The sequence below is a fragment of the Varroa jacobsoni genome, unplaced genomic scaffold (genome assembly GCF_002532875.2).
Source record: "Varroa jacobsoni isolate VJ856 unplaced genomic scaffold, vjacob_1.0 scaffold_663, whole genome shotgun sequence".
NCBI classification, from domain to species: domain Eukaryota; kingdom Metazoa; phylum Arthropoda; class Arachnida; order Mesostigmata; family Varroidae; genus Varroa; species Varroa jacobsoni.
The window spans coordinates 57892-70258 of record NW_019213565.1 but is presented as its reverse complement, the minus strand read 5'-3'; the positions used below and the strand labels follow the sequence as shown (position 1 = coordinate 70258).

General features: G+C 41.7%; 1 protein-coding gene across 1 annotated transcript; it reads right to left on the bottom strand.

The window, feature by feature from the left end:
* Positions 1-11042, bottom strand: LOC111262442 (glycogen [starch] synthase, muscle). The gene is made up of 8 exons (XM_022836708.2): positions 7544-11042; positions 6456-6590; positions 5323-5538; positions 4687-4769; positions 3152-3276; positions 2072-2252; positions 1286-1505; positions 1-887 (listed from the first exon to the last, which is right to left on the bottom strand). The coding sequence occupies exons 1-8, from the start codon at positions 8416-8418 to the stop codon at positions 710-712; spliced, it is 2013 nt and encodes a 670-aa protein (XP_022692443.1). The 5' UTR covers positions 8419-11042; the 3' UTR covers positions 1-709.
* Positions 11043-12367: the final 1325 nt, after the last annotated feature.

The window sequence follows — 12367 nt, the reverse complement described above, 5'->3', positions numbered from 1 at the left end:
TAACGATACAGTAAGTTGTCCACATGTTTTATTATCACTATTAAGATTGACTTAAATTAACAGAACGTACATGTAATAAATACAATTAACAGAAATAGAATTGTATTTAATTCTTGGCCAGATGTGGTCAAGTCATCGTTTATATGAGGGCTTACACCTAAACATTTTCTTTCCATAGTGCCTTGACATAATCTCGAAAAGAAGTATTGCGATTTGAATTTAGAGTCATGTTGTTTCTTAAACGAGTCATGTTCAAGAGACGACTATACTGCATCTATCGATTCGGCTGTGCTTTTCGAGCCGAAAGACAGAGTAAAAATACTGTTAAAAACCTACGCTCTATATGAGCTGAATAACTTTAAAACGTGTTCAATTGCTGAATTCGAATAATAGTCGAACCAATTTGAACTAGATTGGTTTTTGGGGTCAGTGTAAATGGTGTTTTACCTCCCGAGCGACTACTTCAAATCCTCAACACCTCACCAATCTCTTCACCTTTAACAACTGCCTGTAGCGTTAGGAGTTTTCAGACTTTGGTTTTGTTAATCTTCTATATTCACTAGACCGGCTCATTAGTTCAACTTCATCAAGTCATCAGAGCGTCGCGAGATTTCGCCAGCATTCGCAATGTTCTCTAAAGTTACAGGGATTGTTTAGCCGAAGTTCGTACTTCCTTTTTGCGATCGAACGCCACCAGTCATTCGCTTGTTTACTTGCCATTGAAGAGGCTGTCCTCATCATCACTAGTGTGAGGACTGCCTAGTCGAGAGTGAGCGGGCGATGGTGGCTCCGAAAAAGGGCGTGGATAACGAATTTGCAGTCGCTGTAGCTCGGCGATTGCTTGAAGTTCGGGGTGGACCTTTAGAAGTGCTTCGCGTCTGGCAAACCTGTTAAACAGAGAGTAAATTATTTCTAAACCGGGAGGATTTGAATTAGTTTAGTTGTCTAGCTGGCCAAGGCATCGCTCCAAAGAACCAGTTAGAAACCAGACCCGTTATCGTACAGCGTCGCTTGCCGGTCGACGTGATTGATGGTTACAACTTCCATCATGAAAAACGTTTTACCAATAGACTCTGTGTATGTGTGTGTGTGTTCAATAATAGACCCTACTAATAATATAGATAATTCAATAATAGAAGACATGCAATTTCGACAATTTTACGAATAACCCGTTTATACTCCAATTGTACAGTCACTTGAGAGTGCTGCATAATAATAAATCGACTGGACGACATTATCTTTACCTTAACAAACGGATAATATCAGCTCGAAGCAAGACACTCACGAATAATACTGTGCCAGGTTCTTCCAATCAAGTAACTCTGACAGGCGTTCAGTACGGTTCCTTTGGATGATCCTCTGGCGTCTGGTCAGATTGCAGAAGTCCAAAAGGAACTGCGCAAGTTGCTCGACGCTTTCGTCAACGCCTTTAAATTTACGCTCAACAATATAAATCCCATACGACATGGGATCATCGACATGTTCGTTGATGAAACACCCAAAACCTGCGGGAAAAAGGCAGATACGGTACGCATTACGTTGGCACTGTGCACGCAATCCAGGTGCCACGGAACGATCGAACTACTAACAAGTGAAGGTCGTGAAGGTCGTAGAAATCAGAAACGATGGCTCAAATACTATGAGAATTAGGAAATGAAAGGCTTCTTCTTTGTAATTTTCCGCCGAATTCTTAACAAAGTATCTATTTCCCGAAAGAAAATCTCATAGGATAATAGCAGAAGTAACCACTAAACTAACGTAACTATCAAGTAATTATTAACCACTCAAAGCAGTAAGGCGTAACCACGACGTATTATAGATCGACACACACATGCCGTACGTGCACGCGCCCAGGCGAATTCGAACCAACGACGACCCATGCTTAGCATCCAGATATCGTTTCTTGAAGATCCGGAAAAAGCACGAGTAGAATAAAAAACAAAAAATATGTGCAATAATAAAATTTAATAGCGCTATAAAAACAAAAAACCTAGTGGGTATGCGCTGATGGTCTAATAACCCAGACCCATTTAGACATCCGAATTACCTGCGAGGCACGCAGAATTCTCACCTGACAAGTTTGTGGTCACCGATGGAATTCCCATCAGGGTGCATTCGGCAGGTGTGTAACCCCAAGGTTCGTAATACGACGGAAACACGCCCAGGTGGCACCCACGGACGAACTCCTCATAATCCATGGGTAGCAGGGGTGATGTCAAGGAGAGGAATTCCGGATGGAATATCACTTTTACCTGAAATCGAAACGTCGTACATGACCATTATGATCAGTTTAGTATACGCTAGTGACAATACAACGAAGAAATCGATAGTACCGAACATAATCGTTTTCTGTTCATTTGCGATAAATGAATAAAATTAATTTGTTTATCAATAGGCTAGCTAACAAATATTCCGACAAGCGTTCATGCCAACCGGAACAGTAGTACCTAGATAAACGTATCGAGCTTTACATTCAGTACGACGATTAGGATCGCTTCAAACGTTTCTACCGAACCATTGCAGGGAAATCATTGTCGGTCAAAGCACATATACGACGCCTTGCACTCGGAAGAGCTTACATTAACCGGCATTGACTGAGAAGCTAACTAATAATGCGTATTTGAAAAGAATCTGGCCCAACAAGATATTATTGTTATTATATTATATTAAAGACAATAATGTTGATAAATTTGTCAACAGCTTCGTTATTCGAAAACATTGGATAACGTACAGAAGCGCATACAGGAGCGTCGTTTTACGTGCAGTTTTTATGACTCACATTAGTGCATAGAACAAATAGTTAACGCTTCCATGATCGCATTGAGGCTGATATGTAAAAGATTGAAAGATGAAGACACAACATAGTTCTGTTCTTGATCTACCCCTTATGGTTTTGTTTTGATCCCTCGCAGCTTCCAAGTGGGTTTGCGACCAAGTCCCTTCGCCGACCACTTTAGAAATCATGAGGTCAATTCGCGGAGGTTCGAAGCAACATTAACCCTAAAAGATGTCTATCTTCGACACTATTGTCACACACGTTATAAGTCTTCACCGTGGAGACATCTTCTGTGTCAAACTAAAAACTGAAGAAGAGCACCGGACAACCTTCAATATGTCACTTTTCTGCCCGTTGGATGAAATGAAGCCTAACCTTATCATGTCGATTGTTAAACAGTTGGCAACGTCGAAACGAAGACAGTACAGGGTCCATGCCATCATCGATCATATTATGGGTACAGATTGGGGGAAGTGACGATTTTTGAGTTGAGTAGATTCCTGTAACAGGAGAAAAACGATAGTGATCACTTCAATTAGACGCTCTAATCTATCTGCTTATTATGGTGCTGTATTATATATATATATATGTAGGTAAATTGTGGTGCAGACTTCATTAGTACTAATTCTATATGTAACAAACTGCTCGCCGAAATTGATCGATCGATGGAAAAAGGTTGTCTCAACCACTAGGTTTCAGCTCCCTATTATTAATTTCAGTCAGAATCTACGTCAGCCTAGCGCACATTGACGATTGTGTAAAAAAATATTATCGATTGTTGATTTATTCCAAAATAAACCTGTTGCTAATCATCTAACGATCCCTTTTATTCGGTGAGCGTTGCGCGATTGTTTCGCATACAAGTTACATCCGCATAAAGATGGAGCTGAGTGCGTGGCCAGTCTTATTGTCGTAAGCCCAGCTAGCTAGCTAGCTAGCTAGCTGGCCAGCCAGCCAGCCAGCTGAGAACTGGTCTAGTGATGAAAAAAAGCCCCTCATACTATAATCTACGATCGGTCAAACAGCTGATATCTGTTAGGCGCCAACAGGGAGCATGGATATTTTCGAAACCTACTCAGGTCCCCAGCCTCTTGTTTTGTTCAGTTGTTCTCATCTATTCCCTTGTCATATTTCAATTGGTGTTCGAAAGGCGCTTCCAAGATTGCAATAGATAGCAGTCCTAACTTTAAGATGGCAGCTCTCAACTCGATTTAGAGTGCTTCCGGGCACAATATCCCGTAAAGTCTGGAAGCGGTCGTCAGCTGTTATCTTCATTAAATACGTGGGCGTATCTGCGATGTAAAGTATTTCACGTCTATAATGCGAAGTCGTTTATTACTGTAACCCTTTTGGAAACATTTAAAATTCAATTATCGTGACTACATACACCGTGTGAACGAAAAAACAATATCCAAAGGCTATATAGATACATATAAGGTGCTTGAGTTAACATTAAGCCGACGTAAGAAGCTTGTTACATCGCTTAGCGAAAGCACAAGCTATCGCGATGGTAATTTACGAAAGGGTCCAAATGTCTTTCGTAACCTAGTTGGCTTTCATTGCACTATAGGACCCAACACGTGGTCTTTCCTCGCTGGCTGTAGGCAGACTGAGGGGAAAAGGTTAGGCAAGGAGAACTAAGGAATAGACAAACCGAGCAGGCTATAACAGTACTGCTCGCTTTACACTGACACAACCGAAGCATCCAAACGCTGAAAGTAGATTACTTTCTTCCTATAGGACAATAGTCCAATGCAGAACGATCCTCCAACTAGGACCTTGTAGCAAAAGCTTCTAACGAAATTTCAAAAAAAAATTGAGCATTGTACAAACCGGACTTCACACAAACAAAAAGATTCCCTATATCATTGAGTAACAGATCTAAGCATGCATCTAATTATGAATCTTACCCCGTTTAAGCATCACTAGATCCTGTGGGGTAAACAGTTCCTTAGTGTCAGGAATACGGCCGCTTAATGCTGTCTCGTATAATCTGAAGGCGCAATACATAGACAAGCGAGTTAGTCCTGTTACCATATTTATGTTGGCCATGACCAGAAGCTCTTTTTTAGCCATGAAAATCATTTTCTTCTGCAGCTATAGCTCTTGCATTCGAAGGACAACAATAACAGTTTGAAGGCGTCGATAGAATTGTCCGTTTCAAAGGTTTTGTTTTTAACAATGAAATAACTTGCAAACAATCGTATCTACCAAGACGCATGGCTAATGACTAAAAATGGCAACGGAATTCGATTAGGTAGTTGGCTTTGTAAATTTTCACAATCAGTCTAACTACTATAGTTAAAAGTCACAGGAGAAAACAACAAAAAAGCCTCATGGGGTAAAGGGCTATATTCTTGTGAGTTATTCGAAGATCTAATCGATGAAGATTCGAGCTTGTACGGGTGACAATAGAAAAGTCTTCAAATTCTCATTGGGACCCAGCAGAACAGCACCTACAATAACAGCAGTACTCATACCTAAGGTTTTCCATAAGGTTGTAGCAATTAAAAGAAGCTTCTGAAAAATTGAAAAACTTCACTGACCGATCTCCTATTCGCCGCTGTATTTGATCGCAGGTCTCCTTCAGCTGTTTAGCAACGGCTTGTCCCCTGAGCGATTCTACGTTAAAGTTGTGAGTTTTTGCCGGGAAGATAAAAAACACCACAACCGTGTGTTCACAGTTCGTAGCTTTCATTCGATGATTTAGCCGGGCCAACGATTCAATAAACAAATCCGCCCCTTTATTGCTGAACTCATACCTTTACGATATTTTTCCGATAGTGTCACGTCATGAAAGAACCACATGAGATTAGTGAAAAATAATTTTCTATTGTTATTTTTTTTTCTTCGACACTCTGAATCACAGTGTCGTCATCGTCGTCCGCACTTCATGCGTATCAGAATAACAGTGCGTAAGTAGTTCGGTCACTGAATTCGGGAGGCATTGTCAGTAAACAACGCCTAGCGATATGGTGCACAGGTAAAATAAAATTAATTTGTTATTAACTCAATGCAATTTAGCAATATAGATTGCTAGATTTTGTTATTTCAGCTGTAGGAGAGCCTAGTTGTTTGCTGGTAAACTGTCTCTTATCTATTTCGTATCTATCTCGTCGCAGTCATTTATTTTAATTCGATCCATGCCCTTACGACTCACGTGAAAACAGTCGAGTGTATTGAGCGCCATCACTTACGTAAGCAACGACAAGGTAGAGTGTCTCGAGTAGAGACTGTGGAGTATTCAATTTAATGCCACTAGATAGGTCACGGTCACAGCTACGACCATGTATCACCTAGAGAACTATGGGCCAACTCGTTTGTATAACGTGGCGAAAGGTTTCGTTTAAACAGCGGGCTATGTCGTACAATGCCGTTTCTACAGGGGGGCTCGTGGCACGGGCAACGATCTGTAAGGTTCACTTACGAATTGGTCTAGATGTGTCTCAGTGCAGCTCATGCAACACGCATTCTACTTAGCTGCATAACACTTTCTCTTAAGGGTTTCATTGTGAAGAAACAAGCCGTCTGCTCGTTGCGTGAGGCTCAACTGAAGACTCATTCCAAAGCTTGTTAATTCCATTTGGGCGATGTTCGCGACATCATCTAAAACAAGTTACCCATAGGAATATAGTAGTGACTTTACTAGCGTACTACTTTTGCCAACATAACAGCTTACCTGCCAGCAATGAAGAAGTACAGCGTTTTATCGAGATCAAAATCATAATGTCCGTGAAAATGGCCTCGCACAAAGTTGTGTATCTTTTCTTTTGCCATGGCGTGTTTGTTCTGGAAATCGTGATGCGCCTCGTATCTGTAAGAGAATATGCACTCTGTTGTAGGTATTTATAAAAACAGAATTATCATTTCAGCGACAAACATCAAGAAGGATTTCTTCCCATTCCTTCACCTTTACGAACGAACAATAAGGATTCGTAGAATATCATAAAATATTCGCTAGCGTTGGTATATTTAAGCCCTAATATAGTTAACGCTATTGCTGGCCATAAATCTGTTCAGAACAGTGACCTTATGGAAGCTAAAGCATTTGCGTCTCCTGTATGCATGACAGCGCGTATCGTGGAACCTGGGCACAGAGACACTGACTCTAAAATCCTTATAACTAAATAACTGTGAAACAGATTCGCGTCTGCTATAATCGAGAATTACTATATCTATTAACCTGATTTATAAACTATTCTGACCTGAGCCGTAAGTAGCCTAGATTGCAAGGTTGACTAGAGTAGCCCGATGATTTCTTTAGCGTCGCTTGGTCAACATCTAGCCACATAAGCCGCTTTTTAACCCCCCACCTTGAAAGATCGCCGGAGATATCTTCAGTCAATTATTTTATTGATAAATATGATCGCTGTGGTCGACAGCAGTCGTTCATTATCAACGAGATTTGGCTTCTGCCGTCATTTTACCTCGTAAATCAATAACGTAGCGTTTCCTATAGCATTATTGCCTAGCGCCTAGATTAAGCGTCAACAACGACAACAGTCAAACAACAACAAGACTCACGGAAATGACTTTCGCAGCATTTCGGTACGAGAATTATTATAGAATAGCATTTTGGGCATTATTACTTGTTTGGTCGTGATTCTCCGTTTGTTTAGATAGATTGTGTGGAAGTGGACACGGAGAAAGATAAGAAATCAAAACAAAATCTGGCAAAATAACCACTTTGCCAATTTGAGGCAGCGATAGAATTATAATGATTCTGTCCTTACGCCTTATTTTCTGGTTGACCCTCGGGTTACTCACCTTTTTACGTTGAGCCCATTCGGCGTAATTACTTCGGCCTTTCGACGTAACAGGAACTGCGCCTCAAGGGCGGTGATTTCGGAAACAGTCGTGAAGATGTGCGCGGTATGGGTGGCGGCTCGTTCTATGCAATAACGGTGGTAAATACCACGATCGCCTGCTTCACGGTCCAAATCAAAATCGGCGAGGTGATTATAAAAGTCCACATTACCGGCGCATAGATAACGGCCCAATAGTGTGGCGTGCGTCGTGAACACGGTGGCGACATCGAGGTGCTTTATGCGACACTGCTGAAGGCCAATTCCGGTCATCCACTCGTGGAAATGTGCTGTGATGTAAGGGGTACCTTCGGAACGAGCTGCGTTCACGAACTCCTCGAGGAACCATGCCGTAAGGTAGCCAAACAAAACAGCATCGTTTGATTCGATATCTTCATAAGGTATTCCGATGCCAGACTTCTCGTACACGTCTTGTCGCCAGGCAGTAAGACGATCAGAGACTGATCCAACGTCAACAAGTAAAATCTGGGGATAACCGTCTATGAGCCACCGGCCATACACAAAATTGACTTTTTGGTCGTGGAACGATGTCAGTGCCCTTTCAAACAACTTTGGTGGTTCTGTAATTTCGACCTCCGTCTTAACGGCGTTCTGCTTCAGTGGACCGATAAGGCAGTATTGGTCGCCCAACTCCATGGTCGATGCTTCGGCTTTTGTCTTAATTACGGTGTAGATTCCACCCACTTTGTTGGCCGCTTCCCAAGATACCTCAAAAACCCAAGCATTTTGCCGTGCAGCCTCAGCACCCCGGTCATAGTAAGGCGGCATTTGATTGACCCCACCTTCGGCGTACAAACGCTTGGAAACACGGGACATAGTTCCTATTCCAAACCGGAGCTTGTGAGGAATATTATTAACTTCACGTTTCAAGTACGTGCGCGGTAATTTAGACAGGTTCGACAAAATACGTAGACTGTCCACTCCGAAGACACGCAAACACTCCTCTTTAGTGGTACTTCATACACGCTTTGAATATGACAACTATATACACGTCCCAGTTACGAACTGGCGCTTATTGAAGGAGTACCGTAATTTAGTGTTGGCTCGGACACTGACTAGAAAAGCAATGAATGCGCCAGAACCGATTGCTCTGAAAACGTGATTCCTAGAGCGCAAGATGCCACCTCAGTATGTCGCGACTTGTCTGTACTTCTTGCTTTGCGCCACCGGAAGTTTGCCCACGTACAGCCACAGGGAAGGCAGGGTGAAATTAATGCCGGCGGAGATTACATTGGCAGAGTCACACCAAGACAGCTAACGATGAGAAAATCACGAGTGAAAAAAAACGATGGGTGAGGGTCATACAAGCCGTGAGGGGGCCTCGAGAGATGATGCCGCAACCGGCGTCACTGCTACTGATACCACTAGGGCATGGCTCAACGAGATCGCCACTTTCATTTATTCACAGCACGACCGCCAGAAAACAACACTGTTTGCTGCTATTGAGGCTACGACAGCGACACTGCCTTATTACCAGTTAGTCAAGCAGCTCCACAATGTCGACCCTTCTCTCCACCAGAAACGCGATGTTCCCGTACGATGTCGTTCCCGGACAGCCCCTGGCGTGGCCAAATAACAGGATTCGATTCGACACCGGCGGAATCAATGACAGTCACCAGCAGTCGCCTATAGCCACGCAACAGTAACAGCCATACAAGGAACGCGGACAGCGACGCTGGTAGACCGTTGCCGGAGTTGTAGGCCGAGAAAAGTGAAGACGAAAACGAGAGCTTTGCAAAGCGGCAAACAATTGCTCGGTCCAGCAAGCTCGCCTGAAAGAGTGAGAACTGCTAAGAAACGCCAGGTATCACACAACCAAGACGCCATGTGCGCGATGTGGTGACACGGTTCTATCTTTTGCTTTGTTTTCTATGTTCCGTCCGACCCCCCTCGACGAACTCGTAGCGACTAAGCATGCGCCGACGGCGCTCGCACCTGCGAACAACAACATAGCACATGCGACTACCTCCTCGGAGAGCGGGTCGTAAGTAATGTTGAAAGAACCATTTGCGTTCAAGGTAGTACGATACCGACGGTCAACAGCGCTGCGACAGGTGAACGTGTTTCTAGAGGTCAAAAAAAAACGTGTTCTTTGTGCCACGATTGATTTTTCAAGTTCATCTTGATGACGTCTACGAATAGTATTAGAAAAGCGGCTGGCCCCAGGGAATACTCGGTGCAATATCCAAGGTCATTCGTTGTTGGATAAGTATATCGGAGGGCCGAAAAAAAGACGAACCCTCGTTTAACCTCACGTCCTATCCTATCCCTATACGGTTTGAAAATATGAGTAAGTCACCTTGTTTCAAACAGTCACTTACATAGGGCATACGTAACAAAAGGTATCTGATTTTTGCCTCGCATCCGACATACGGCCTTTGCCCGTTTGCAAATCCGCATTCATTATACATACTGCTATTTCAAGAGGAAACATTCTAGAAAACAATCGTCGGTCTGTGCTACGATAAGAAGACGAACTCTGAACGACTGGCTAAATTTGTTTCTATTTCAAGAACTGCTCCAGCAAAGCGTATTTACATGCTACTGATAGTGGAATATGAAAATAAATCAAGTTTTTTGTGGGGTACACATCGACTTGAATAGGTGCCAGCTGCAACCGATACTCACGTGGCTCCGTTTGGAAACTCAAAACATTAACTGATATCGGACGCCTTCGCGTAGTCAGATAGTAGAGACAACCACAAAAGACTCGGGTAGACCTAACGGTGAACATAAAAATTGTATTTTTTTTTTTCCGTAAATGTTAAATACTGAACTGTTGTCAACATTCAAGGGATCAACCACTGCCAGTTTTTCATAAGACATTTGCCATCTGCCGAATAAATTAATATCTCACAGATTTTATAATGCTGAATTGTCCGCTAGTCTTTTTTTTGTTAAAATTGTTGCGGCTATTTTGGAAAAACGATGTATTATGTTATGTTGTCTACAACCCCCTAAGACCAGTAAGTTCTATTGCAAGTTTTATTCAAGAATTGATATTTCCAAATTTCCAAATTTATAAGCACAGTAGTTTCCTCAGTCCTCTCCGGTAGGGATATGTTATACATCGCTGTGCTTGTAATGAGATAATAGGAAAAATTTAGGACGGAGTTGCTACTCGGAAACTAATGTTCCCGAAAAGGGTTGAACTGAATTTAGTTTGGTCGAAAGAGTGCCTTCGACAGGGCCTCTGGCGGATAGGCCGGTAAGTCGCATATTGAAGTGATTACTTAACTAACCGGGGGCTTCAGGTTAGATCAAAAAGGGGCTTCAAAAGATGAGAATATTGCAAGGTTGTCAACAGCCGAGTGTTTAACTGTGAAGGGTGAAGCTCTGACGTACACTGAGGACAGGAGGCACACACGTCTTGATAGAGCGAGATTTTTATATAAAAAAGACATGTAATAAAGGACGAGCATTTCTTTTATTAACAGGACCGAAGACTTTTTTTTGTTCCAAACCCACGATGCTATCGTCTAGTCTATTTCTCAGTGAATATATATATATGCTTCTTGCTAGACCCTGTATACTAGCTATCAAATCCACGACTTTATTTATCGACGCCATGTTTGTATTCTGTCGTCAAAGGAGCTCTTTCCTACGTAGGAGCCTTATTTCGAAATCCGAAAAAGAATATTGTCGGAAGTGTACAGGTAAATACCTGCAAAAGTCCCGATAGCGATGTTCGTTAAATACTGATATTATGTAGTTGTCTTCCTTACTTTACTGTGGAAAGAGATCAGGTGCTCGAGCTTTGTACCAAAAACAAACCTAACTATATAATAGTGTCCTGAGTTCAGACCAGACAATACGATGCTCTACAATAGTCACTGCAAGAACTGCTCACGTTAACATGGGAAGTGAAAAGGTGCACCTATAAGCATGGTCACCTCCGAACATACATATAATTATGTTCTCATATCATAAACAATTTCAACTCTGATGTATATGCGGCATTTGTGTAAATATAGGCGCTTCTTAATTTAGGTAATACGGTCGTTTCACCTATAGAATATATATGGTCCTAGCCTATAAGTGTATTCGACTTAATGAGCATGTTTCCATGCTCATTAAGTCGAACTACTGCATCATTATAAAAGTGTGCATTGCAAAGGCGACATTATAGCGAAACAATCTGTAACTTATAGTGGAAGACCAATTTTAGAAAGGACACGTCTTGTCTGAACTAATTCTTCTGAAATAATAATACTATTAATAAGAACATTACTTTATATGTTTTTATTAATAGTATTAGTAATAGACACTTAATATACTCGAGTTATTATATGTTATCACAATGAGCTAATTTAATGTAAGAAAATAGTTTTCTTCCTGCTTTGTTACTTACTGGCCATGCCATTACCATTCTAAGTCCGACTATCAATAGGAGGTCAAACGATGCTCTAAGATCTTAACAAATTCACTGATGAAATAAAAACACGTGATGTTTTTTTTTAAATAAGTTACATAGTTTAATGAGTAGAACATTATAGTAATACTCTACACGATTAAACACTTTTCCTTTTCATCCTGTTAATGTCTTTGCCGTTCTTTCGTTTCTCATTTTATCTTGAATGTCCTTTCTTGGCGGTGGCATGCCTCTTTCCTTTTCTTTTTTTGTTTCCCTTAGCTTTGACCACTTCAATTTGAAGTGACTAACGGCGAGTTTCGTATAATTTTTCTTTTCGATATAATTTTTCCTTCCTCGGTCAACATAATAACAATTAATAGTACATCAATCCCATTACGGCAAGCAACTCTC